The following is a 26,405-nucleotide window of genomic DNA, read 5'->3' as shown; positions in this document are numbered from 1 at the left end:
ATTTTAAATTTATTTTTAAATAGGAAAAGCAGGATTATTCTGTATGCAAGTTGCAGGTACATATGGGCAAACACTCATGTATCTTTTACATTCATGGAATCATACTATATAGATTCATTTAGTCAACAAATATCTACTGAGAATCTACTATGTGCCGGGCACCTAGACCCTGGGGGTTTAGCAGTGAGTAAAATCAACAGCAACTCCTCTCACAGATTTGACAGTCTGCTTTCTCTCCCCACAAAAAAATGTCTTAGAGCCATGCACTTCATCTAAACTCACTTTATTCTCTTTAATGTACCATGACAAGAGCGTGCCGTCATTGACCTAAGTAGGGAGGTGTTTGTGTACATCTTGGTCTTTGTCCAGACTGCGAGCTTTATGAGTGCAGAAACCGGTAGGAATCAGCTGTGTTCTCAGCCCCTTAAGTGACCTCCATCAGCAGGCATATTGGCTGTATTTTGACGGCCGTGTGTGTGTTCCTCACCAGACTGGGAGTGCCTCAGAGCTGGTGTCAGGGGAGTCGTTGGGCTGCTTTACCAGTAACCAAAGTCATGGTGACTTGGTTAAAGTTAAAATTGCCTCTTTCTCACTTGAAAGATTCTGAGCTGTTTAAGCAGTTTGGGGCAGCTAGGTGACTCTGTACCAGTTGGTGGTCCTGGGACCCAGGTTCTTTCTCTTCCTCTCTCTCTGCTCTGTCCTGCCTTCACCTGCATTGTCAAAGGGGGTCAGCAAGTCGAAGTTCTAGGGATAAGAGAGCAGTGAGGACAAGCAGTCAGGAGCAGGTTGCAGGCGTCAACATCCTATTGGTCAGAACTCATCACATGGCCATACCTGGCTGCAGGGGAGGCTGGGAAATGTAGTCCCTACCTAGGGGACTCAGGGGCTTACATGACTGAAAGGGCGTCTCCAAAGGGTTGTTGGAGGCCAGTCTCTGCCCTTAGTAGGGACTTCACGTGCTCCTCAGCATCACCCATCACAGGGTGGGCACACAGGAGGCCTCCAGAGAGCGGGATGGGTGGATGCGTGACTAAGAGTATATGCTGAGGAGGCCCCTAGAAAATGTTCATTGAATGCTTGAAAGGCAAGGAAGGGAATGAAACATAATTAAAGGGGCTGGAGAATTTGGGAGTAGCGTCCCCACTCTTATCTGCTGGAAAAAAACCTCCATTTTCTCATCCTCCAGGGTGGCGCTGAAGGAGCGGAATAGAGTGGTACCTGAGGGCGACTCTCCAGTGAAGAGGCCAGGGAGGAAGGCGGCCCGGGTCCTGGGCAGCGAAGGGGAGGACGAGGAGGAGGAAGCCCCCAAGCCCCCCAAAATCCAGGTAGGGCCCCAGCAGCCTGCCCACATTTACCAGAAGAAACCATCATTCCCATTGGCCTTTGGAGCTGAGTGCAGTGGCTGCTCAGGAGAATTCTGGAGATGATGCCCCAGCGGGTGGAGGAGTTGAGTGGTCCTGCCTGGTCTCTGTGCTCCTAACCCCGCCTCTGCTGGGGCGCTGGGCTCGGCTCCCTGGCCTGGGGTGCCTGGGCAGCCTCAGCTGGCACGAGCAGCTCCCGATAGATAGCCCTCGCCTCGTAGGGTGGCCGTGAAGGTGCAGTGAGTCGATTCACATACGGATCGGAGAAGAATGCCTGCTACAGAGGAAGGGCTCGGAAATCCGTCCAGTCTCTCCTGTTGTGGGAGGGCTTTCCATCTTCAAATGCGTCGGCTCACTTGCTCCTCTCATTTAAGTCATTTCATGCCTGTTGGCTGCTCTGAGGATAACGTCTGAAGTGCAGCACTTCTCAGTCTGTCGATGGTGAAGTGAGATCCTGTCTCCCCCCTGCTCAAACCCCCTGGCGTTGCCAGCTCAGGCCAAAGCTGGTCCTTACAGAGCCTCCAAGGCCCCTCAGAAGCCGCTTCTTCCTCGTCATCTTCGTCTTTTCCTCAGCTAACTCTGCCCCAGGGTGCTTGTATACTGTTGCTTGCCATCCCTAGATGCCCTTGTCCAAGTGAATGCCCACATTCAGCCAATGGGAAGAGCAGGGTACTCACTTGCCTTTAGGTGAATGTTATTTGAACCAAGGGACCTGTATATCCTTACATTGCATTGTGTAGTCCTGGGGCTTCTGACCACACCTAGATGTAAGGGAGGCTGGGAAGTGTAGTCCTCAGTCTCCTGACCACACCTAGCTGCAGGGGACCCTGGGAAGTGTAGTCCTCGGGCTCCTGAGCACACCTAGCTGCAAGGGATCCTGGGAAGTATAGTTTTTAGTTGGGCTATATTATGCCTAGCTAAAAATCAAAGATTCTGTTACTTTAGAAAAAAAAGAATTGTTATTGGGGTCCATGATAGGGGCAGTCTGGGACCATGAAACTACACAGGATGGTGGAGGGATGGCCCAGGTAAGAGGGGATGAGGACTAAGCGGGGCTGAGTCCCTCTGTACTCTCAAGTGCTTGGAAAATGACGTAGCTGGGTGCTCCCTCCTTCCTTCTCTCATTCAGGAATTGCTCTTTCTCTCCCCTTCCAGAAGCTTGCTCCAGATTCCCCACAAGTCTCCCCTCCCAGTCCTGGCACACTGCCTGAGAGCAGCCCTTCCCACTCTAGCACCTCTCCCACGGTCGTCTCCCCGTCAGGGATCCCGAAGCGTCGCACGGGTAAGGACCCCCTGGCCTCGCCCTTTCAGTTGCCTGTCTTTGTCCACACTTGGATTTCTGCATCATTCAGCCATCCTTGTGACAGCTCCGATTTTAGCATAGTGGTTAAGAGCACGGCTCCACCATCCACTGGCTGTGTGACCTTGGGCAAATGACTTCCCTTCTCTGGGCTTTATCCCTAAAACAAATGATAATTACAGTACGTCCCACCCAGAGATGTTGGGAGGATTAAAAGTGAATACGTGTAAGGGCCTGGAACTGGGCCCAGCCTACAGTAAGCACCGGTTATTGTCACTGTGATGTGTGCAGTGCTGGAGGGCCACACAGCTCACTGTGGGAGCCCAGGGGAGGGCCCCTGACTCAAGGGAGACTTCTAGAAGACAACTTAACCAAGCTGAGCCCTGAGGGACAGAAGAGGAGTGAGCAGGGACTGAGGAGGGGAGAGGGTTCTAGTCTGGGGGAGTGTGAGTGGAAAAGGCCTTGGGGGCACTGATGGTAGGTGTGTTGGTGCTCAGAGCGTGGGGTTGGGGACAACGAGCAATGAGACTAGAGAAGGTCCATGGAAAGCCCGTCTGAGGAGTGGTGCCTCTGTCGCCAGGGGGGTTGGGAAGATTTTTACACAGGGGAGGGACAGGGGAGAGACCCCCCCACATGCCTCAGGGTGATACGGCCTGCTGAGACCCTGAACCGTGGTGATTGAGGAACTAAAATTTTTTTAAATTTTTATTGGAGTATAATTGATTTACAGTATTGTTAGTTTCTGCTGTACAGCAAAGTGAGTCAGTTATACATATACGTCTGTTCCCTCGTTTTTAGACTCTTTTCCTGTGTAGGTCATTACAGGGTATTGAGTAGAGTCCCCTGTGCTGTACAGTAGAGGAACTGAATTTTTAATGCTACTTCGATTTAAATTGGAAATGACTCTAGTTTCAATTCTTGAAGCCTTGCAATAATTTGGTCAACTTGGATATGTAAAGCTACTTTCTCAACGGTAAATTCCATGAAATCTAAACACATCAAGTATTTCTGATGAAAATTTAGTGCCCAATTGAGATGTGCTTTTAAGTGCATCAGATTTGGAAGACTTAGCATAGAAAAAGGAATGTTACTCATTTCTTTTAATATTCAAAACATGTTGGAATCATCATATTTTGGATTTATCGGGTTAAGTAAACGATATTATTCAAACAATTCTCCTGGTTCTTTTTCCTTTTCTCAGTGTAGCCACTAGAAATTTAAAGATGATGTACGTGGCTCACTGCATATTTCCACTGATGGTGCTGGTATAAGGAAAAGTAGTGCTAACGCCGGATGCTAGGGGAGCTCTGGATTGAGGGGGCCCAGAGGAGGTGCCATCTGGCCTGAGTCTTGGAAGATGGGTTAGGGTTGGCTATGCTGAGAAAGGGCGGTTGGGAAGTGTTGCAGCCAAGACAGCCCACGCAAAGGCCTCCAGGTGGGAACAGCACAGCACATGGGGGAATCCCATATACCTCGGCGTCTCTGGGCAGTAAGGTGTGATTTGGGGAGCAGGAAGGGTTTGAGGATAGTGTGTGGCGAGAGGTGAGGCAAAGAGGAGGGTGGCTGCTGGCTCCTAAGGTAAAGGAACCTGCTCGGGGTCACACAGCCAGGAAGCAGCAGCGGCCTGCACGGGAGCCATGGCTGTGGGCAGGCGGAGGAGGGCAGGGGTCCAGAGTCTTCTCAGGGCCCCATCATCGCGGGGTCTGAGCTCACCAGGGTGGGGCAGGCGGGCCGGCAAGGAGGCCACACTGAGCCCTTTGCCTTCTCAGCCCGGAAGCAGCTTTCCAAACAGACACTTCAGGATGTCCTGCAAGAGCAGGGCAAGGGCGAGGGCAGAGGAGCCAAGAAGGAGGAGGAGGAGGAGGAGGAGGAAGAAGGTAAGGCCCTGGGGTTGGGGGGTGGGGACTGACTCTGTGTGTGTGTGTGTGTGTGTGTGTGTGTGTGTGAGTGTGATCTGGAGGGGCGGGGGCCTGTCTGAGAGGGCAGGCTGTGAGGACCCCACTGATTTGACACCTCTGTCCAAGAATCCACACGAGTCCGTCAGAATCCCACAGCCCCACCCAGGGAATTTTGTCATGAAAACATTCTGGAATACATTCGTTTGGCCATCTTAATTCAGTACGAATTCATATACAGCTTCTCATTTTTCTCTTCTATTTTTGTTTCTCATATGGAATATATTTTCCTCTAAATGGTTTGTTTTTTGTTGTAAATCTTACCAGAAAGCAGAGAGGTTCGCAAACTTCCAGGGCCCATTGTGCCTTAGTAACTTTTTCACGGTGCCTCAAGGCCAATACCTTTACTGTTCGGTTTGTTAAGTTGTTATGTCTGAACAACTATTTATTTATGTTCTAGCAACTTGGGCATTTGAGAAAATAATACATAAAATGTTGAAAGGAAAAATAATATTTAATTTCACTGTTAAATAATCATAATTAGTTACTAATTGTGATGTTTCCTGGGCACTGCACAATTGCTCAGACTTTGGAATCCAGTTGAACACTGCCACTTTCCTTGGTGATTTTTGTGCAGTACTTGGTTTTTATCACACCACCAGTGAGTACCCAGCCTTGCAGAAAGCTAACGTCAGGAATTGCCAAGAATGTGATCTAACACTGACAAGCAAAATACTCTGAGCTAGTAGGTCATACGGTGTCCAGCAGATGTCACCAATTTCCCTTGAAAATGTAAAATGTCCTCCGTGGGAAACACAACCATAAAGACCTGATCATTTGGGGCCTGTACGAGATTATAATAATCATAGCCTTTGCCACTGTCAATGTGTTTGTTTAATAAAAGGTCCTTATTAGGTTTATCTTTCCCAGGGAAGATCTGAGTTTGGTGGAGATTTGATTTCCAGTTGGCAATTTTTAGTCAATAACAAATTTTACTGTAAATCATGCAGTTTTAGCCATTGTCTGTGTCTGGGGATTTTGGGGGGTGAGGTGGGTCTTCTTTCTACTGAGGCAGATTTTTCCCAAGTTAGTTGATGCAGTTTTTATTATTACCCTGGAGGTGGGTTTTTTTTTTTCCAGTCAGCTTAAAAAAAAAACAACACCTTTATTTTTATCTCTCACAAGTTACTGTTGGCATTTTGAACCCTTTCCAGTTCTATTTTGCAGTGAGTAATTCTAAAATAATGGTTTATAAGAAAAGACTGGCCCTCTCTGTTTCTTAGCTGCCCAGGTGAGCACTGGGGTTGGTTTCCCTCAAGGGCCCTGCCTGGTTCAGGGCTGACCAGGAGCGGGCTCTCACACCTCCCGTCACTTCACAGATGTTCAGTCAGCACAGCGAAGAAAAAACGGGGGCAGAGTGTCTTGGGAATCGAAATGCCCTTTGTGGGGAGCGGTCATAGTGACTTTTTGCCATCTGGCTTTTTTTTTAATTGGTCCTCAGAATTAGAGACACCGACAGAAAGCCTCACAGAGCCTGAAGGGGGCAACAAGAAGGAAGCAGAAGAAGGGGACCAGCCCAGGTCACCCCCTGAGCCCCTGAAGACCTCCAGTGAGTTTCTGGTCCTCTTCCTCCCTGAAGCCCCACCTCTCTGGTTTTGGGGGTCAGATGTCTTTGGAGGACAGTTAATTTAAGGCTCAGATGAGATAAGACTTAAATAAGATTCTCCAGTGTGTTGTCTAAATGCAAATTCTAGGGGAAATTATAGGTTCTATTGCTATTATTATTTTTAAAAAATTTTTATTTATTTATTTGGCTGCGCTGGGTCTTAGTCGTGGCATGCAGGATCTTCATTGCCGAGTGCAGGATCTTTTAGTTGCATCATGCAGGATCTAGTTCCCTGACCAGGAATCGAACCCGGGTCCCCTGAGTTGGGAGTGCAGAGTCAACCACTGGACCACCAGGGAAGTCCGCTATTATTATTTTTATTGTTATTTTTCCTCCGTGCATGTGAGGAAAAATAGAGCCAGTCATTCTCCAACAAAATATCTTTCAGAAATTGTGGGCACTCTATATTATTAATTGAGCAATAATTTTAAAATTTTTTAATTAAAAAATTTTTTTTTGGCCACACCACATGGCATGTGGGATCTTAGATCCCCAACCAGGGATCAAACCTGCTCCTCCTGCGGTAGAAGTGCAGAATCCTAACCACTGGACCACCAGGGAAGTCCCGAGCAATAATTTTTTTAGGTTAGATAACCAGGGTGAGTTACAAGATTTTAGAGGTTAAAGTTACCCTCCAGGCCATAGAACAGCTCCTGCAGTGAGGTGTCCAGAAGACTCCCATGGCAGAAAGAACGCTGTGGGGATATTTTTAGGATGCAGGATCGTATCTGATTTTCTGCACCTGCAGAAGTGGGAATATTTTCTTCTTATCGTACTGAGATTTTTTTCCCACCATCTGTAAGTCTCCAATCTCAGGCCAGATGCGAGAATTCCACTAGTTCGTCCTAAAGCATCAGGCCTGAGAGGCTCCAAAATGAAACTATGGAAAGGAAAAGGGCAGAATTGATTATGTCTTCCATCTTCAGGGTCAGAATGACCTTGAGGTTAAAAAAAAATAGTCTGCATCACCATCTGACCTCTCTCGCTTTCAAAGCAAAGCCCCCAACAGAAAGCGTTTCAGAGCCCAAGGTGGCCGTGAAGCAGGGACCACAGGAGGACGGCCAGGCTAAGCCTTCCCCCAAAGCTCCCAAGACGCTCAGCAGTTTCTTCTGTGAGTTTCTCCCCCTCACCTTGCAGGGTTGCACCGGGGAGAGGCGGGTGGATCTTTCTCCAGAGAGTGCGGCCTTCCCGTGGGTTAGAAAGTCTGACTTGGTTAGAAAGTCTAACGCCTCTCGCAATGGTGGCTGGAGAGTGGTTGGCAGGCAGGGGCTGTCAGAAGGAGAAAGGACCCACCATTTCCCTGCTTCATTCCCAGCTCCCCGGAAGCCAGCAATCAAAAAAGAAGCAAAAGAAGAGGGACCCAGCGCCCTGAGAAAGGACGAGACCAAGGGGTGAGTCAGGATCTATTGTAGAGATGACAGCAGATTAAACAGAATAAGGCAGTGAGTCCAAGGTCTCTCTGACCTGATTGTAGGTAGGCCTCCGAAAATGAGACCGGTAGTCACCAAACGTTGTTTCAGCCTTAAAATTTTGTGATTAGGGTTTAATTATTTTAATAAAAATTTGGGGGGATTCTTAATGGCAATTTTGTACCCCAGTTGAGACCTGATTACTGAGATTAAATGGCCCCATTTCAGCATGTGACTGCACTGTAGGAACGGTCGGCTCCTTTCCTTGGACGCCTACTATGTGTCAGATCTGGTGCTAAAGTTTCTGTTATGCCTTTTTACTTCATCTCTGCAGTAGTCCTGCAGAGGAAGCAGGTATTTTAGCCATTGCACAGACATTGAGACTAGTAGCCCAGAGAAGTTAGGTCATCTTCCCTGGGTCACACAGGGAGCTGGGGGTAGGGCCAGGCCTGAAACCTGGGTCCACTTGGTTCCTAGGCCTGGCCTCTATTTCAGCACTGCCCCATCTTGCCTCTGGGCCTGTGTCCATGCTTATGTTATTTATAAATAAGTTTCTCTAACAAAATCGTTGTCTGACATGAAGTTTTATGTCCTGATTTTTATTTCATGTGATACTATGATCTTTTTCTGTTTTGTTTTTAATTCATTAATTAATTTATATTTAGTTTTGGCTGCTTTGGGTCTGCGTTGCTGCATGTGGGCTTTCTCTATTTGCTGTGAGCGGGGGCTACTCTTCATTGCAGTGTTCGGGCTTCTATTGCGGTGGCTTCTCTTGTTGCGGAGCACAGGCTCTAGGCGCGCGGGCTTTAGTAGTTGTGGCACGCGGGCTCAGTAGTTGTGTCTCACGGGCTCTAGAGCGCAGGTTCAGTAGTTGTGGCGCATGGGTTTAGTTGCTCCGCGGCATGTGGGATCTTCCCAGACCAGGGCTTGAACCCGTGTCCCCTGCGTTGGCAGGCAGATTCTCAGCCCCTGCACCACCAGGGACGCCCTGTGATGGTTTTGCTTATGCCATATTCCCAGTCTGATCGCTGATGGCTGCCTCCAGGAGACAAACTTTCAGGGCCTCCAATTTCCTTGCTTTTAACATGGGGACTTATCAGTGGCAAAAACACACTCTTTTATCCACTGTTAACGGTGTGCCAGGCAGCAGGCAGTGTGCCTTCCATATCCTAATGCATCGAAGCCTCACAGCGACTTTGTGTGTCGTTTCTGTTGGTATCCCCATTTCACAGGTGAGAAAAGTGAGGCTTGGAGGCAGGACAGTATTGTGGAGAGGTTAGAAATCCCAGCTCTACTTTTGTCAGCTGTGTGACCTTGGCCAAGTGGCTTAGCCTTTCTGGGCCAGTTTCCTCCTGAGGGTTTGAAGCATTTAGACTAGGGCCTGGCCATGCCCAAGCTCAGCAAGTTGTGGCTGCTATTATTATTATTATTATTGTTATTGTTACTAATTTTGATTGTCTTGCTGAGGTCGCAGATGGGGTGTATGGTAGAGCTGGAATTTGAACCAGGCAGTGTGGCTGTAGAATTTCTTACCCACCGCGCTCTGCCGTCTCTCGTTGTAATGATAGGAAGGACCAGGAGGGCTACCACTTACCAAACGCTGAGTCCTTACAGCTCACTGAGCATGCTCTGTCCAGCTCAGCCATCTTCAGCCCTGTCTGTCCATCAGGATCAGCTGAAGAGCCAAAAAAAATCTGAAGTCTTCTCCCTCGCCCTTCTGTCCCCCCACATTCGGTAGAGAAATAGGCCTGAGGCTGGGGAGTCAGTGTTCTAAAAATGCTCCCCACAGAGTGCACCAAGGAGTGGGAACCCTCACCATAATTTCTTCTTTAACCTCATGACAACGTGTCAAGGTAGGGACTCCTGGTGGCTCCATCGTATAGATGGAGACACTGTGGTTCAGAGAGGGAAGGTGCTTCCTCGCCACGACACAGCTGGTCAGTGATGGAGCAGGGATTTTAACCCAAATGAGTGTGACTGCGGTGGCTCTGTTGGGGTCAGTGTGAGGCATTTCTAGAGGCATGTATAATGTAAAGGTTTAGAACAGTCTCTGGAACTGTGCTGCTTACTAGCTGTGTGACCTCAGGTGAGCTACTTAACCACTCTGTGCCCAGTTTCCTTATCTGGATATGGAGGGTAGAAGAGTCCCTGCCTACGGGGCTGATTGCTAGCAGATGTAGTGCTCTTAGCACGGTGCCTGGCTCTTTGTGGCACCCAGGGACTGTGCCCTCCTCCTGCTGTTCCAGCCAGAGTGTGAGGGAGGGATTGGCCGAGAGGCCGGGGGAGGTCCTTGCCTCTTGGAGTGGACTTTGAAAAGCATTCAGATCACGCTGCTGCACTCCAGCCACGCTGACCCCTTTTCTTTTCCTCAAACATGCCAGGCGTGTGTCTGCCTCAGGGCCTTTGCACTCACCGTTCCCCCAACTTGGAATGCTCTTCTCTCTGGTACCCACACTGCTCACTCCTCACATCATTCTGCCCAAATGTCTCCTCTGGCCTTCCCCTGCCACCCCCTGAAATAGCACCTGCCATCGTGATTCCTCCCCCTGCTTGGTTTTCTAAAATATTTTTTATCTAAAATGATTTATTCACTTACGTTTTTTTGTTCGTTTGTCTTTTCCCCCTGACTCTCCCTCTGGAATGTGAGCTCCAGGTTAGCAAACTTGTTTTCATTCACTTCTGTGCCCTTGTGCCTGGAATAGTACCTGGCACTTAGTAGGTGCTCAATAAATATTAGAGGGAGGAATGACTTCTCTTCGACCCAGGCATCTACCCTACAGTCTCCCTTTTCCCTCCACAGACACCTGGACCCATCCAGCTACAATCCTGCCAAGAGCAACTACCATCCCGTCGAAGATGCTTGCTGGAAGGTGGGCCAGAGGTGAGGCTTGGCCCTGCCCAGACTGTCCTTCTCCAGCCTCTGGCACTGCGGGAGGCCCCGTCCCCGGAGGCTTCAGTGGGAGAAAACTGGCAAATCTCTCCCCTCCGTGTTTCGGGGAGACCACTGGCAGCTCTGAAGGGGCCGGAGAGAAAGCCCCAGGCAGTGGCTGGGCGGTGTTGCGTGCATCTGGGGATTTAGCAAGGCTGTCCCCGGGGAGTTGTGGGGAAGAAGGTGGCTGGAAGGGCAGCATGGGTGTACGCACAGCTCTTGTTTTCTCTTTTCCTCCCGCAGAGTCCCTTACCTGGCTGTGGCCCGGACATTTGAGAAGATTGAAGAGGTTTCTGCGCGGTAATTAACCAGGCCGGCCTGGCCGGGGCCGCTGGGTGAAGGCCCTTCCGGCTCTGTCTCTCTGGCAGCCTCTGTGCCTCCAGCTGCTTAATCCTTTTAACCTCTCCTCTCTCAGCTTCACCCTGACACACGAGATCTCAGGCCACAGGCATGGCCATGAGAGTGGCTGCAGGCCCTCTGGAGGCCCAGGCTCAGGAGGCCCAGCCATCATTTCTGCCTCATTTTTTGGTCAGAGCAAGATGTGAGGGTGAGCCCAGACCCCTGGCCTGAGGAAACAGCCCCCACCTCCTGGTGGCAGGAACGGAGTCTAGCCTAAGTAGTCAGAAGTAGCTGCCACCTGGCTGACATGCCTCGACGTTAGAGGAAATCCAGGTCTTGTTTGTAGCGAGAACCCCATCTCAGTCTGATACTAGCTCTGTGACCTTGGGCAAGTTACACGATCTTTCCACGCCTCCGTTTCTTTGCCTGTAAAATCAAATAATATCTAGCTCGAGGGAGCTGTGAGAGTTCAGGGAGTTAGAGAATGCAGAGGGCTTAACACCAGTGCCTGGCACCTAGAAAACAGTCCATATACGTCAGCTGTTACTTCTCTATAGATGACGGTCAAATGGAATTCCTTTTCCCCCCAGCAGCCTGTGACGGTGCCTGTGGCTCAGGTCACACATCAGGCACTGGTCGTGAGCCCTTTCCTCGTCCCTGCCACCGCCACCCCACATTGGTCCTGAAACGCCAGGTGGTCACACACATCCCCCCGCTCCGTCCCCTCCTGCAGGCTCCGGATGGTGGAGACACTGAGCAACCTCCTGCGCTCCGTGGCAGCCCTGTCACCTGCTGACCTCCTCCCTGTCCTCTACCTCAGCCTCAACCGCCTGGGGCCGCCCCAGCATGGCCTGGAGCTCGGCATTGGCGACGGCATCCTCCTCAAGGCGGTGGCCCAGGCCACAGGTGACGGGGGTGCTGTGGTGGAAGCCCCAGCGGTGGTGGGGGGAGCTTCAGGGGAGGGAGTGGAGAGGCCGGGAGCACCTGGGAGACGATGGAGGGGGACTGGGAAGGTGGAGAGATGGGGAGAGCGAGGGCAGCGAGCAGGCTGTGGGGGGAGAGCAGGACCAGGTCTGCGCCAAGACCCGGTCGGGGTGGGAGGAGGTGCTGCAGGCCCAGAGCAGGACGGGGGCCGGGACTGAGCACTGGGGCTTGTGGAGGTAGCAGGGCTTTGACCAGCGGAGTCGTGAGGGGAGATGAGGAAAGAGCAGGGTGTGGGCGGGGCAAGCAGCCTCCGAGGGCCGAGCCCTCAGTGCTTAGGAGAGGCTGGCTGGCCATATGGATGGGGCCTCCTGCCCACCAAGGGCCTGGAATGCTCCGTGTTTATTGTGACGGCGTCGGGGAGCTGTGGAAAGGTCCTGAGCAGGCAAAGGGCAGGGTCGGTTCTGGGCCCGTGTGGAGGATGGACAGGAAACCAGGAGGCCGGGGAGGAAGTAGGGCAGAGGTCCAGGGGAGCTGTGGGCAGCAGAGGAGAGGGCAAGAGAAGGGAGACGGGGCCCAGGAGGGAACTGCCTGCGGGGGTCAGGGATGGAGGAGGTGAGAAGAATACCCCCCGGGTCCATCATGATGGACCCACCACCAGGTCAGGACACCTTGAGGGGCAGGCCGGTTCAGGGGAAGTTACTAAATTCAGCTTGGGACCGACCTGTATCTGTGGGCCACCCAACAATGGAGGAAACAAAGCTCAGGAGATCTGGGTCACAGGGCAGGATCCGGGAGCTCTGAACTTTGGAGGCCTGGTTACGTGCTGGCCAGTTCTCGCGCCCAGGGAGAGGGTCTCTGGGGAGGAGAGGGGCGGGGCTTTGAGTCACACCTTGCGCAGCACCAGCGCTTAAGGAAGAAGAGGTTTGAGGGTTTCGTGAGAGGACGGGGTGCCTGAGGAAGATCGACCGGGAATGGAAGAGAGTCATGGGGTCGTCGGAACCAGAGGAGCTGAGATCAGAACCCTCCCACGCGTTCGCTCAAGGCACATTCATTAGGTGCTGACATCGCACCAGACCCGCTGCAGACTGTGTCCACTAGGATACCTCCCTCTGCCAGTAACACAAAAGCCAGCCACGCTGGCGCGAGGGAAGGATTGCTCCTCCTTACATAGTGAGGAGTGGAGAGTAGGCGGCAGCCAGTGCCGCCCGGCCTCGCTGCCAGACGGGACCGAGGGGCCGAGGCCGTTTCTGCCCTTCCGTGTTCACACTCACACGCGTCTCCTCAGGCTGTCCGGCCCAAGCGGTGTGGAGAGTTGGTCAGGCGATACCACTTACAGGCACGGGGCCTGGCAACTCGGTCATGTGTCCTCGTGGCTTCCAGATAAAGCTTTGGAATATAATTGTTTTGGAAGTGAGTTGGGGTGGATCCAGACACCAGAACCTGCTTTGTATTTTGTCTATCAGCAATGCTATGGAACAGATAAGTGTAGGTCGTTGTCAAAAAAAAAAAAAAAAAATCTCTGGCCAAGTGGCCAGAGATTAAAATGCGTGCTGTTTCATTGTGAATTGCTTTCCCTCTGTTTCCTTCGTACATGAGTTGGGGCATTGTGCTGACCTGCTATGTGTGGGTAAGGTGTGTCATCTCTGCATTTCTTCCAGAGTAGAGAGGAGTGATACAAAATGCCTGTCCTGGGAAGGGCCTGTGGTTCTGATAGGTTGAGAAATGCTAGGCAGAGCTGTTGTGATAACTTGCCTCCACCTTCCCAGCCTCCTGCTCTTTTTAAAATGTATTTTATTGCAGTAGAGTTGATTTACAACGTTGTGTTAATTTCCGCTGTACAGCAAAGTGACTCAGTTATACATATGTTGGGTTGGCCAAAAAGTTCGTTCGGTTTTAAGTAAAAATAAAAGACACATTTTTCATTTTCACCAGGAGTTTTATTGAACAATGTATTCACTAACCAAACAAACTTTTTGGCCAACCCAATATATATACATTCTCTTTCATATTCTTTTCCATTATGGTTTATCACAGGATATTGAATATAGTTCCCTGTGCTATACAGTAGGACCTTGTTGTTTATCCATCCCATATATAATAGTTTGCATCTGCTAATCCCAAACTCCCACTCCTTCCCTACCCCACCCACTGCCCTTGGCAACCACAAGTCTGTTCTCTGTGTCAGTGAGTCTGTTTCTGTTTCGTAGATAAGTTCATTTGTGTCATATTTTAGATTCCGCATATAGGTGATATCATATGGTATTTGTCGTTTTTCTGTCTGACTTCACTTAGTATGATAATCTCTAGCTGCATCCACGTTGCTGCAAAGGGCATTATTTCGTTCTTTTTATATGGTTGAGTAGTACTCCACTGTATGTATGTACCACATCTTTATCCCTTCGTCTGGTGATGGATATTTAGGTTGTTTCCATGTTTTGGTTATTGTGACTAGTGCTGCTATGAACATAGGGGTCCAGCCGCCTACTCTTACAGCAAGGGGTGTCCATGGGACCCAGCCTAGACAATAAGGCCAGAACACCTCCACTGTATTTAAATTGATGACTTCAAAAGGATAAGGTGACAGAAAACAAGCAAAGGCCCATTGGGCTCTGCCAGAGGATGTTAGTGAGCAACTGGAGGACAGGCAGAGGGTCCCTTGGCTGCCTTCTCCGTCTACACTTGCTCCCCTGGTGATCACATTCCACCCCAAGGCTTTAAGTCCTGTCTACACACTGATGGCACCACCCCAGACATCCCCTCTGGTGTAGATGGGTTCATCATCCAGGCTGCCTGGAGCCGGGAGCTGTGTGGCCACACCTCTCCTTGCCCTCAGCACCCTCTCTCTCCTCCCCCCAAGGCCGGCAGCTCGAGTCGGTCCGGGCCGAGGCAGCCGAGAAGGGCGACGTGGGGCTGGTGGCCGAGAGCAGCCGCAGCACCCAGAGGCTCATGCTGCCCCCGCCCACCCTCACCGCCTCCGGCGTCTTCACCAAGTTCCGGGACATCGCGCAGCTGGCCGGCAGCGCTGTGAGTGGGCAAGCGGCTCACCCCCTCTCCAGACCCTTTTCCCCTGGGGACCCAAAAGGCTCTGGTTAGACTGTTCAGGGCTGGATCGCCTTGGTCCTGCTTGTGGGATCAGAGCTTCCTTTCCTTCTGCTGCTCTCAAGACCGAGGGAACCTCTTCCTGAGAGTCTAGCCCTGATCTAGTGCGGGCCGTGGGACACGGCTCCATAAACATGTGCTGAGCAAAGCTAGGGTGGGAGGCAAGAAGAGAGCGAGCTTTTCACCGTGCTGTGAGCTTTTCACCATGCTGTGAGCGCGTGGCCGTGGGATGGGGGAGTGAGGGGGGGGGATGGGGGGCAGGTATTCCAAGGGTGGCAGCTCCCCAGGCAGCATGGTTGGCGGGCGGGTGTGGTCCCCTCCCCTCCCTTCATCCCAGGCACTGACTGCCCTTCCCCCGTATCTTCAGTCCACAGCCAAGAAGATGGACGTCATCAAAGGCCTCTTTGTGGCCTGCCGCCACTCAGAAGCACGATTCATCGCCAGGTGAGTATGGGGGCCTGTGAGGGTGGGGAGAGGTGAAGGTGGGGAAGGAGTGGCAGCTGTGTCGCTGCTGTGCCCTGACCGCCCTTGGATGAGAACAGCGTGAGAGAGGAGCCTGGGCCCTGAGGGGCGGGATGGGAACATAGGTGTCCTTTCACAGCCGGCTCCTCTTCTCAGTAGCACTGCCTGGAGAAGGGTGGGGGCTCGTGGGTGAAGAGTGCCACGCTTGATTAGTGGTATCTGCCTTGGCCTGAGGGGGGACGGTAAGCAAGGTAGCCAGGTGGTAGCCATCCTTGAAGTAATTGTCCGACATAGTCATTGGAGTGTTTCTTGGGTACCCTGCCCTATGCCACGTGCTTTCTTCCTCCCTGCAGCTCTTGGAGGTGGGCCCTGTTAGCCTCACCCCAGTTTACAGAAGGGGAGATGGAGGCACAGGGAGGTGAAGCTTCCTGCCTGAGGTTGCTGGCTCAAAGCAAGACATGTGGCGGGGACAGGTTCCTGACCATCACACTCTGGCACCCCTGGGGCAGGCTGCCTTCCAGCTCCAGGCCCAGCTCTGGCCCTGCCCCACCTTCCCCGAGCCACTCCAGTTTCTCAGAGGGCAGCTGAGGAGAGAGGCGGAGACGCCTGCAAGGCCCCTAGTTCTGTCCGCAGGCACTGCCAGCGGTCACGGTGGTTACTGGCCGGCCTCAGTTTCCTCCTCTGTTAAGTGGAGCTGTGTGCTCTCAGGTCACTTCCGGCTCTGGAGGTTGCTCTGGTTTTGAGGAGAGAGTCGAGGTAGGGGAGACTAGAGGAGAGAGGAGCAAGGGGTAGAGGGCGGGGTCGGACAGATATGGACAAGCCCACTCCCCGTTACCTGCTGTCTCCCCAGAGCCCTGAGTGGACGGCTGCGCCTCGGGCTGGCAGAGCAGTCGGTGCTGGCGGCCCTCGCCCAGGCTGTGAGCCTCACCCCGCCAGGTCAAGGTGAGCCCCCGTGGCTGGCCCCGTGCCCACCACTTGAGTTAACCTGGCTGCCCTTCTCCTTGTCAGAAGTCCACGCCCACGCCCACCCCTGCACGTGGTTCCTACCTCCCACCGCCACTCTAGGCTTCTCTCCCCTGCGGACACCGTCCCCAGCACCACCACCCACCGTGGACTCGGGTGACTGAGCGGGGTTGGGCCCATCCCAAAGCCTCTTCTGCTGGGGCTTGTCTTAGAATTCCCCCCAGCCGTGGTGGATGCTGGGAAGGGCAAGACAGCAGAGGCCAGAAAGACATGGCTGGAGGAGCAAGGCATGATCCTGAAGCAGACGTTCTGGTGAGTTCCAGGGGCCCTGGGCAGAGCGAGGTGGGTGTGGGGAGCCAGAGGGGGGTGGTGGGCAGGGCCCGAGGGGTCATGGGTGAAGTGGGAGGGGCCAGCAGCCAGCAAGCATCCGTGACCATCACAGGGCTAGTGACAGAGCACTGGGTGGTGATCCAGACGAGACTGGTGCTGGGCACAGGGATGATGACAAAGATGGGGAAGATGGCCAACAGTGAAGGGTCAGTGACACAGGGACAGGGAGCGATGCTGACACAGAGAAGAGGAGGAGGTATCAAGAGGTTTCCAAGTTCCAGACAGGACTGTGCATGTGGAAAGGCCACGAGAGCCCCAGATGGGGGCTAGTGACTGACGCACAGTGAGGTGTCGTGACAGTCACGGAGAGGACGTCTGTGGAGTGATGGTGAGGGCTCCAGAGAGAGCCACATGGAGGGACCTGGCTAGCTACCGACCCAGGGCTGGGCACAGTGGGACGGTGACAGCCCAGATGGAGTGTCAGCGGCAGGAGGGTAAACGAGCCATTCCACAAATGCCCACGGGGCACCTGCTCTGGGCCAGGCCCCTTGGGTGCTGGGTACACAAGGCAGACAAGCCCTGCAGAGCCTCTGGGGCCAGGGCGGCAGCCTTAACTCTGCCCCTGTGTGGGCACCTACAGACTGTCGCTCTCAGGCCTGCCCAGGCCAGTTAAATCAGAATCTTTGCAAGTGGAGGCTGGCCTTGAAGAAACACTTTTTTGAACACATCCTTGAGTGGCTGTGACATGTAGCCCAGGTAGAGAATCGCTTGTCTTATGATGACAGATGGGGGAGCGATGGCGGGCCTGGCTCGAGGGAGACAGAGTCAGAGTGATATATAGTGACACTGAGGGAGGACTGCGACAGAAACAGGGCGACAAGGGGAGTTGGGGATAGGCAGGAGTAGACCCTGGGGCCAGGTGGCAGGCAGAGGTGGATCTTGCAGCCAGAGAGCAGAGTTCGAGAAACACATGCCCCACCTTGTTCTCGCCCCCCACCCCAGCGAGGTGCCCGACCTGGACCGGATCGTCCCCGTGTTGCTGGAGCACGGTGTGGAGCGGCTCCCGGAGCACTGCAGGCTGAGCCCAGGTACCAGCCCCATGGGCCCCTCTGGAGTCGGTCTACAGCCTCACCCTGGGCCCCAGGCGCTGGGCTGGCCGCCTTTCGGCTCCGCTCCCTCCACCTGGCCTTGGCTTCTGCCCTCCAGGGCGGCCGTGGGAGGGCCCGCTGCCCAGAGCGCACCCGTCTCAGAAGCCGCAGGACCCTCTCCTCCAAAGTCAGTTCTGTCCCCTGTGCCAAAAGCCGTTCCTTTTCTGCTCGATCTTCCCGCTTCTGTGTTAGAGCTGCTACACCAGAGATACCCCAAAAGTCAAGGCAGGCAGGCAGGCAGACAGACTCTCGTTTTCTTGTATGTAAGAGTCCAGAGGGAGGCAGGAGGCCAGGGAGGGGCTGCGCGGCACTCCAGGGCTCAGCCACCCAGTTTCCCTCTGTCTCGTCACTTCGTCATCCTGAGGTTGTCACCCTAATGTGCCCCCCCACCCTGTCTACCTGACCTCACTCTCATCGCAACCCCCCCAGGGGTCCCCCTGAAACCAATGTTGGCCCACCCAACCCGGGGCGTCAGCGAGGTCCTGAGGCGCTTTGAGGAGGCAGCTTTCACCTGCGAGTACAAATACGATGGGCAGAGGGCACAGGTAAGGGGGTGGACACATCCCTTCTGCAGAAAGGGGCATGCTGTCGAGCAGGGCCATGGGGTCCCTCAGACCTGAGTTCCAGGCCGGCTGGCCTCTGCCACGACTGCCCGTCTGGTCGTGCGCATCTCTCGGGGCTGTAGTTCCCATCTCCGGGCAATCCACGCTCATAGCCACCTGACTGGCTTCTCTGAGAATCAGTTTTGATGATATCGTCACAGTCCTGACCCGCGGCAGTGGGAGCTTAAGCAGCGTCGGCTGCACTCGTGCCCTGCTGGTGGGTGTATTAATGTAACGGGTGCCTCCCAGGGCCGGAGATGTCCTTGGTCTGGGCTGTAAGGATGCTCCTTGTGGCTCTTCTGTCCTGGGGGGAGTTGGGGCCGGCTCTGCCCTGATCCTCACCTGGGGATGGATAAGCGAGCTTGGTGGGTGCCACCCTGTGGTGCCTTGAGGAGGCTACACACAGTGGATTCAGTTAGACGCTTAACAACACAGATGAATCTTTGAAATACAGTGCTGAGAAGAAAATGAACAAAATGAGTTACCATAGTGACAGTGATTTTTAAAAATACATGTATTTAAAGTCATATATTATGTCATACACACACACTACTATTTCTTGGGATAATATACATGGTAGGTGGCACATATGTAGCACTACTCAAGGACTGTGGCCCAGACGTAGTAAAATGAATAAATTAAAATAATAAAAACCAGAATGATGTTTACGGCCTAACAACATCCAGACAGATCAACACATACACGCAGAGTCAAGTGCCTGTGCTTGCAGGGGGAGGAGGGTAGGGATTGGAGATGAAGCAGAGGTGGCGGGGACTTCCACACACAGGGCTGGGAGGTGCTGTTTGAACCAAGGAGAGGATTCACTCAGGTCTCTGCACCAGTACCTCCTCCAGAGCTTCTGGAACCGTCTGCCAATGAAAGTGGGGTGAAGAAGAGAAAGGAGGGGCCCCTGGGGGCAGACCCGGCCCTGAGTCCCTCTCCGCTCCCCCACTGTGGCAGATCCATGTTTTGGAAGGAGGGGAGGTGAAGATCTTCAGCAGAAATCAGGAGGACAATACCGGAAGGTACCCCGATATCATCAGCCGCATCCACAAGGTGGGCACCTGCCGCTGCCTCTCACTCACGTGGGGGCCGGGGCTGCACTTACGGGTGCAGGGAACTGAGGCCCAGCCAGGCCAGCTCGGCACAGCAGGGGTTGATGGGAAGGAGATTGGAGTGCGTTGGGCTGCAAATAACGGAACAACTGCAGATGTTATTTTCTTCTCAAATCTGAAGGCGGGTGGCCCTAGGCTGGCTCAGCTGAGCACCAGGGTCCTTCCAAACCCAGCTTGGTCCTCTGTCCTCTGCTGTCCTTGGCTGGTTCCATTTCATCCCAGTGCCTGTCCCCTATGGTGTCCAAGTAGCCACCACACTTCCAGACAGGAAAGGGGTTCCAGCTTCTATCCCTTCCCACAAAGTTAGTGCTTTTCTGGGTACCTCCTACCACCCCCGGCTGACTCCAGCATGAGGGTCCCTGTCCAGGGCTGGTTGCCATGGCCACTCTGGTGCAGCAGAGGCTGGGGAAGCCAGAATCTTGCTTTCTGACAGGGAGAGGGTTTGGGATGAGGGTGAAGGCAGCCTGCAGACTGGCCCCACAGCCTAACTAGGGCTGGGTCTCAAAGGCCCTGGAGCCGGGGACGTCTCTGCCCTCAAGGGGGCCCCTCTGGGGCCTTTTTTAGGAGTCTTCCATCAAAGAGCCATTCTCCTGCCTTCCCTAATTAATAAGGAAATTTGCTCTTTCCTAAAGCAGCAGGACAGAAGTAACAGCATACAGCACAGGCATTAAAGGAGTTCCTGTTACATGCCAAGTGCTGTTGTTTTAAACCAGCGTAAGGTGTAGCTTTGTAAAAGGTTCTGATAGAGTTTGAAGAGTTTTGACAAGTTCATACACCCACATAATCGGCATGTAAAACGTTTCCGTGTTTTTGTCACTTCAGAATGTTTCCCCGTGCCCCATGCCAAGTAGGCCCCTGTCCCCACCCCCATCAGCCATCTCCTGAGGCAACAACCACTGATCTGCTTTTTTGTTGGGACAGGTTCGTTTTTGCCTCTGCTAGAGCTCCAGATAAGTGGTGATAGTACAGGGTCTTTTGTATCTGGCTTCTTTCGCTCATTCATTCAACAAGTATTTGTTGGGCGACTGCCCTGTGCTGAGCCCTGTGCTGGAGGCTGGGGCTTTAACAGAGACGGCAGGGCAGGCAGATCTTCATCAGAGTCCTGCTGCTGCCTCTATGAGTGTACTCAGAGATTGGGCGCTGAAGAAAAGGTCCGGCATTCATTTGAGCCTTTAAAAGAATAAGACTTAGACTCGGTGTCAGGAAAGCAAGGCCATCACCAAGCACAGCCCAGGGTACAGTGGGAATGGTGCCCCTGGAGTCGTGCAGATTCTAGAGTAAACAGCATGTGCAAAGGCCCGGTGGTTGGAGGGGCACAGCCCATTCAAGAAACAGAAAGGCTAGTGCATTGGGGTACAGAGCGTGAGTCTGAGGGGGACAGGTGAGGCGAGGAAGGGCCACGGGCTGACCAGTGAGAGGTCCCACAGCTTTGGGGAGCTGTGGGGTGGTTTTTAGCAGGGATGAGAAGTGATCAGATTTGGGGTTTGCCAAGAGCAACCTGGCTGCTGTGAGGAGAGTGGATTGGACGGGGTCAGTGCAGGAGCGGGGAGACCAGTAGGATGCTGTGGGTTAGGCTGGACTGGGCTCAGCAAGGTGGTGACAGGTGGACAGCTTAGCAGTTTCAGAGTGGAAACGGACAAGTTCACGGGGTAATTGAGTGTGAAGTGGGAGGAAGAGGAAGATGACAAAGGCTCCTTGGTTTCCAGCTTGCGGGACCGAATAGTAAGTCCTCAGAAAGCAGTTCTTTTCCCCTCTCGGTGGGGAACAAGAAAAGGGGTCTGTGTTCACATGTGTCTCTTTAAGGTTGACGTCAGTTTGTCAGTGGATCTTCAGAGCTGCAGAAGGAAAAAGATATTTGTTTCCCTGCATCTGTCTTTTGGCCTCATCCGCCACCTCTCACCAGTCCTGGGTCCCGCTCTTCACCTTTCAGATTAAACTCCCATCAGTCACATCCTTCATCCTGGACGCGGAAGCCGTGGCTTGGGACCGGGAAAAGAAGCAGATCCAGCCATTCCAAGTGCTCACCACCCGCAAACGCAAGGTAGCCTCTGCCCGCCCCTCCACCACCTGCCCTCATCTTCCTCCCAGTCCTGTGCAATCCCAGAGAGACAGAGCTATCAGTTGGGTTGTAGTTCTCTCAGCCTTTTGCAGTGTGGCTGCCACAGCTCCAGCCATCACATTCTTATCCCAGCATGCCAAGTTGGAAGGAGGGAAGGCCTCTTTTCCAGCATCTGTTTTATTATGAAAGATCTGTTCTAGGAGCCCCCACAACCTGCACCCCAGCAATCTTCTTTACTCTCATTGGCCAGAGTTCTGTCATGTCACCCCCATTAGCTGCGAGGGAGGCCGGGAGAGCAGATACCTAGCAGTGGTGAATGAGGTGGTTGGGATTAGCCAAGGGCCATCACAATTCAGTGCGTGTGGCTGGCAGCATTGATGCCCTCACAGGTGTGCGGCCTGTTGGCTGGGGAGAAGTGGGGGATGGCAGGTGACTGGGGTGTCTGCCTCGGGCATAATGGGAAGAGACCCAACTGGGCCCCGTCTCACCTTGCCCCGCTCCTGGTCTCCATCCTGCCCTGACCTAGGAGGTGGACGCAGCAGAGATCCAGGTGCAGGTGTGTCTGTACGCCTTCGACCTCATCTACCTCAATGGAGAGGTGAGTTCTGGCATCGTGTCCGGGTCAGCTGGGGCATGACTTGAGGTGAGGGGGGAGAGCTTGGGAGCCAGCGGTTAGAGTTTCATCACTGAGCCCGGAGGCCACACTCGGGCAGTGGTTCTCAAAATATGGACTGTGAGGCCTCCCTTTCCCAACATCTGTGTGAGGGGGATTTTCTTCCTGTCCTGCAACCTGAACGACATTTTGTAGCCATCCGAATGCAGAAGCAGATGTGAGAATCCAGCCTCTGTTAAGCCAGACATTAGAGAATTGGCAAAAATATAAAATAATGCCCCTCTTCACACTCATTTCCATAAGCCACATGATGACTTGTGACCCATCCGCTTCCTGCTTCTCCCGAGGTTGGGGTTTCTTCTCTTTATTTCCACGATAATGTCCCATCTCTCTCATCCTGCCCCACAGTCCCTGGTACGTGAGCCCCTTTCCCGACGCCGGCAGCTGCTCCGGGAGAACTTCGTGGAGACGGAGGGCGAGTTTGTCTTTGCCACCTCTCTGGACACCAAGGACACGGACCAGATCGCCGAGTTCTTGGAGCAGTCGGTGAAAGGTGAGGGCATCCGCCAAGGTCTGCGCCCTCTCCACCCACCCCCCAAGATCTGCACCCATCCTGGACGACTGGACCAGAACCCTGCCTGCGTCTGTTGTGAGGCTGTGAGCTGGGGCTTCACAGGGCTCTCATGTGTCCCCCAGACTCCTGCGAGGGGCTGATGGTGAAGACCCTGGATGTGGACGCCACCTATGAGATCGCCAAGAGGTCGCACAACTGGCTCAAGGTGCTGCCTGCCCCCGCCCCCCTTTCTTGCTGAGCTGGGGACCGGAAGCCTGCCCCTGCTGGGTGGTCCATGCCCAGTCCCCACATCCACCCCATTTGAGCCCCGGAGCCCTTTGCTCAGTCCCTCCTGCCTCCCACTGCAGCCAGCCTCGGCTCTGCTCCCCTAGTGAGTCGCCATGAACAAATTCACCAAGGACTGGTGGAGAACCGCCCAGCTAGGCACCCAAGATGTGGGGGTGGGGGAGCCCGAGGAGCTTTCTGTTCCCTCTGAGCTTGCCTTCTGCCAGGAAGTCAGCCAGGATGCAAACAGGATAAAGTCAGGGAGTGATGAGTGCTATGAAGAAAGCAAGTCCACTTGGGGCCAGGGAGGGTCTGCAGTACTTTGGGTGACTGGGAAAAGCCTTTCCAGAGGCAGTGTTTGGGTCGAGACATGGATGATAGGAAGTGGTCGGTCATGTGAAGATCAGGGGTGGAGCATGTAGGTGGGGGTTGGGCGCGGGCAGCAAGTGCGGAGGCCCTGGGGTAGGAACAAGCTCCGTGTGTGCAGGGTTCGAGGACCGTCTAGGTGTGAGGTGAGGTCAGGGCAGAGAGTGGGTCCCAGATCACCCAGCTGTGGGTGGTAAAACTGGGTTTTGCTCCAAGGGTTTCAGGAAGCCAGCGGAGGTTTTAAGGGGGAAGTCACCTGGTCTGATTGTCGTTTGGCACAAGTCCTCCGGCTGCTCCGTGGGCGGTGGACGGGTGCGGGGGGTGCTGGGCAGAAGTGGGAGCAGGCAGGCGGAAGGCAGCTGTCCAGTAAGAGGTGATGAGAGCTTGAGCAGAGAGGCAGCAGTGAGGAGGGGGCCAGGAGACCCAAGCGGGAGACGGCCGGGCGCTGAGCTGGCGGAGCCCGTGGACAGGGTTTCCCTGTGTGTGTTTTTTTGTTTGTTTGTTTGTTTTAATATTTACTTATTTTGGCTGCTCGGGTCTTAGTTGCGGCACATGGGATCTTCGTTGCGGCATGCGGACTTCGGTGCGGCCTGCCTGCGGGATCTAGTTCCCTGACCGGGAATCGAACCTGGGCCCCCTGCATTGGGAGCGCAGAGTCTTACCCTGGACCACCAGGGAAATCCCTCCCTGTGTGTTTTTTAGTTGTTTATGGTCTGTCCCACCCCCACTAAGCTGTAAGCGGCTGTGCAGGTACAAACCTTGCCAGTCTCAAGAAATATTGGCTGTTGTATCCCCACGGCTGAGCTCCTGCCTGGCACACAGTTGGCACTTAATTAATGTTTTTGGAATGAATGGGTGTGAAGGAGTGGAATGTGCCTCCATATCGAATGGAGGGGGGTTCCGGGGTGACCCCTGAGATCTCCCCACCTGACCTGTCCCCTCGATCCTGCCTCTTCGCATTTGAGTCCCCTCTTTCTCATCAGCCCTTGCAGCCTAGAAGCCTGTTCCTCGTCCAGTCTCCCCCGTGACTGTCATGGGTCTTCTCACCCAGCCCCTCCTCGCACCTCGGCTTAAGCTCCAGCGGCGGGAGCCACACCCGAGCGCCCCAGCCTCACCCCCGCCTTCCCTCCTCCCAGCTGAAGAAGGACTACCTGGACGGCGTGGGCGACACCCTGGACCTTGTGGTGATCGGCGCTTACCTGGGCCGGGGGAAGCGGGCCGGCCGCTACGGGGGCTTCCTGCTGGCCGCCTACGACGAGGAGAGCGAGGAACTGCAGGCCATATGCAAGGTGCCGGGAGCTAGGGGGCCCGCAGAAGCGGGAAGGGAGTGGGTGTGGGCTCAACCTCGCATGTGGAGCCTCTGACTCCCTTGTACTCCTCGCAGCTCGGAACGGGCTTCAGCGACGAGGAGCTAGAGGAGCATCACCAGAGCCTCCAGGTGAGCCCCCCCCGCCCCCACCCCCGTGTGTGCCTGGGGCTCTCGCCCTCCGGGAGGCTCAGGGCGCGGGGGCCGGCACTGCGGAGCTGGCTTCCGAGTGCAGCACGTCCAAGTTCCCGTCCCAGCCCTGCCAGCTACCGGCCAGAGCCTCCGGTCAGGGAGCGTCGTCTCCCCGGGCTCAGTGCCTGGGCCACGCCTGAGACAGGCTCAGGGAGGGCGTGTTGCTCGTTCCCCAGGTTCACCCTTAGGATGCCAGTGGAGCCCCTAGTCGTTGTGGTGTTTGCTGTCCTGGTCCCAGGCATCTGGGGCGTGCTCTGGCTTTCCTGTGTGTTGGTGTCTCTGGTCCTGTCTGTCCCATTCTTGGTCCCCCCCCCCCCCCCACCTCTCTAAGTCTCTGACTCCCCGTCTCTGGGTCTCGGTTCCTCTATCTGACTCTCTCTGCCTTCAGTTTCTTGTCTCAGCTCCCAGGGTCTCTGTCGATTCTTCCTTTCTCCCGTTTCCCCCATCACCCCCCAGCTCCACCTACCACCAGCTTTTTACTTGGAGGGGCATCTGTATCTATCCCCTTCCCCGTCTTCCTCCCTCTTTCCTCACTCTCCAGTCCCACCCCCGCAACCCTCCCCTCAGCCTTGACTTTGAGATCCAAGACCCTCTCTCCCTTATTCCCGCCACTGGCTGCAGGCCCTGGTGCTGCCCGCCCCACGCTCCTATGTCCGGGCCGACGGCGCCGTGGCCCCCGACCACTGGCTGGACCCCAGCGCCGTGTGGGAGGTGAAGTGCGCAGACCTCTCCCTCTCCCCCATCTACCCGGCTGCCCGGGGCCTGGTGAGTAACTGGGGGACACTGGAATAGACCCTCCAAAGGAACCCCAGCTGGGAGGGTGGGGAAATAGGGGGAGGGGATCTTGGAGCCCATGTCTGAGCTTCCTGGGTGATGCTTAGGAAGACTGGAGCTTGCGTTTTATTTGGGTTTCAGATAATGAGGTCAAAGTCTTATTTAAAAAAAAAGAAAGAAAGAAATTCCCCAGGAGTAGAAAGAAAACTGTGAAATTGCTTTCTTTGATTTTTAAAATTTTTTTACTTTTATTTTTTAAATTTTATGTTCTTATTGGAGTATAGTTGATTTACTATGTTGTGTTAGTTTCAGGTGTACAGCAAAGTAATTCAGTTATTTATATATATATATATATATATATATATATATATATACACACACACACACACATATATTCTTTTTCAGATTCTTCTCTCTTTGTTACTACAAAATATTGAGTAGTTCTCTGTGCTATATAGTACGTTCTTATTGTTTATCTACTTTATATATAGTAGTGTATATCCATTAATCCCAAACTCCTAATTTATCCCTCACCCCCTCTTCCCCCTTTGGTAAACCATAAGTTTGTTTTCTGTGTCTGTGGGTCTATTTCTGTTTTGTATATAAGTTCATTGGTATCATTTTTTAAAAAATCTTTCTTAAATATCATAATCTCACATTCCACTCTTAAGTAATTTTTGAAAACAGTTCTTTTCAGTAAAAATTTAGGATACTT

The 26,405-nt window shown here is 53.5% G+C and overlaps 1 protein-coding gene across 1 annotated transcript in view; it reads left to right on the top strand.

Moving 5' to 3' along the window:
* The window catches only part of LIG1 (DNA ligase 1), a 31,628-nt gene that overhangs the window by 3,820 nt on the left and 1,403 nt on the right, over positions 1-26,405 (top strand). The window contains exons 3-25 of the mRNA XM_007463295.1: positions 1,187-1,325; positions 2,517-2,643; positions 4,431-4,538; positions 6,058-6,165; positions 7,217-7,333; positions 7,538-7,613; positions 10,432-10,512; positions 10,804-10,860; positions 11,633-11,805; positions 14,681-14,847; positions 15,290-15,366; positions 16,235-16,326; positions 16,560-16,659; positions 17,680-17,765; positions 18,255-18,370; positions 19,388-19,483; positions 21,473-21,583; positions 22,128-22,199; positions 22,623-22,767; positions 22,911-22,993; positions 24,555-24,707; positions 24,803-24,856; positions 25,538-25,681. Coding sequence (XP_007463357.1) covers positions 1,187-1,325; positions 2,517-2,643; positions 4,431-4,538; positions 6,058-6,165; positions 7,217-7,333; positions 7,538-7,613; positions 10,432-10,512; positions 10,804-10,860; positions 11,633-11,805; positions 14,681-14,847; positions 15,290-15,366; positions 16,235-16,326; positions 16,560-16,659; positions 17,680-17,765; positions 18,255-18,370; positions 19,388-19,483; positions 21,473-21,583; positions 22,128-22,199; positions 22,623-22,767; positions 22,911-22,993; positions 24,555-24,707; positions 24,803-24,856; positions 25,538-25,681 — 2,482 coding nt within the window. The remainder of the gene's footprint in view (positions 1-1,186; positions 1,326-2,516; positions 2,644-4,430; positions 4,539-6,057; positions 6,166-7,216; positions 7,334-7,537; positions 7,614-10,431; positions 10,513-10,803; positions 10,861-11,632; positions 11,806-14,680; positions 14,848-15,289; positions 15,367-16,234; positions 16,327-16,559; positions 16,660-17,679; positions 17,766-18,254; positions 18,371-19,387; positions 19,484-21,472; positions 21,584-22,127; positions 22,200-22,622; positions 22,768-22,910; positions 22,994-24,554; positions 24,708-24,802; positions 24,857-25,537; positions 25,682-26,405) is intronic.

The sequence above is a fragment of the Lipotes vexillifer genome, unplaced genomic scaffold, assembly GCF_000442215.2.
Source record: "Lipotes vexillifer unplaced genomic scaffold, Lipotes_vexillifer_v1.1 scaffold802, whole genome shotgun sequence".
NCBI lineage: Eukaryota > Metazoa > Chordata > Mammalia > Artiodactyla > Lipotidae > Lipotes > Lipotes vexillifer.
Note: the sequence above shows the minus strand (reverse complement) of the source record. Positions and strands in the feature narration are given on the sequence as shown.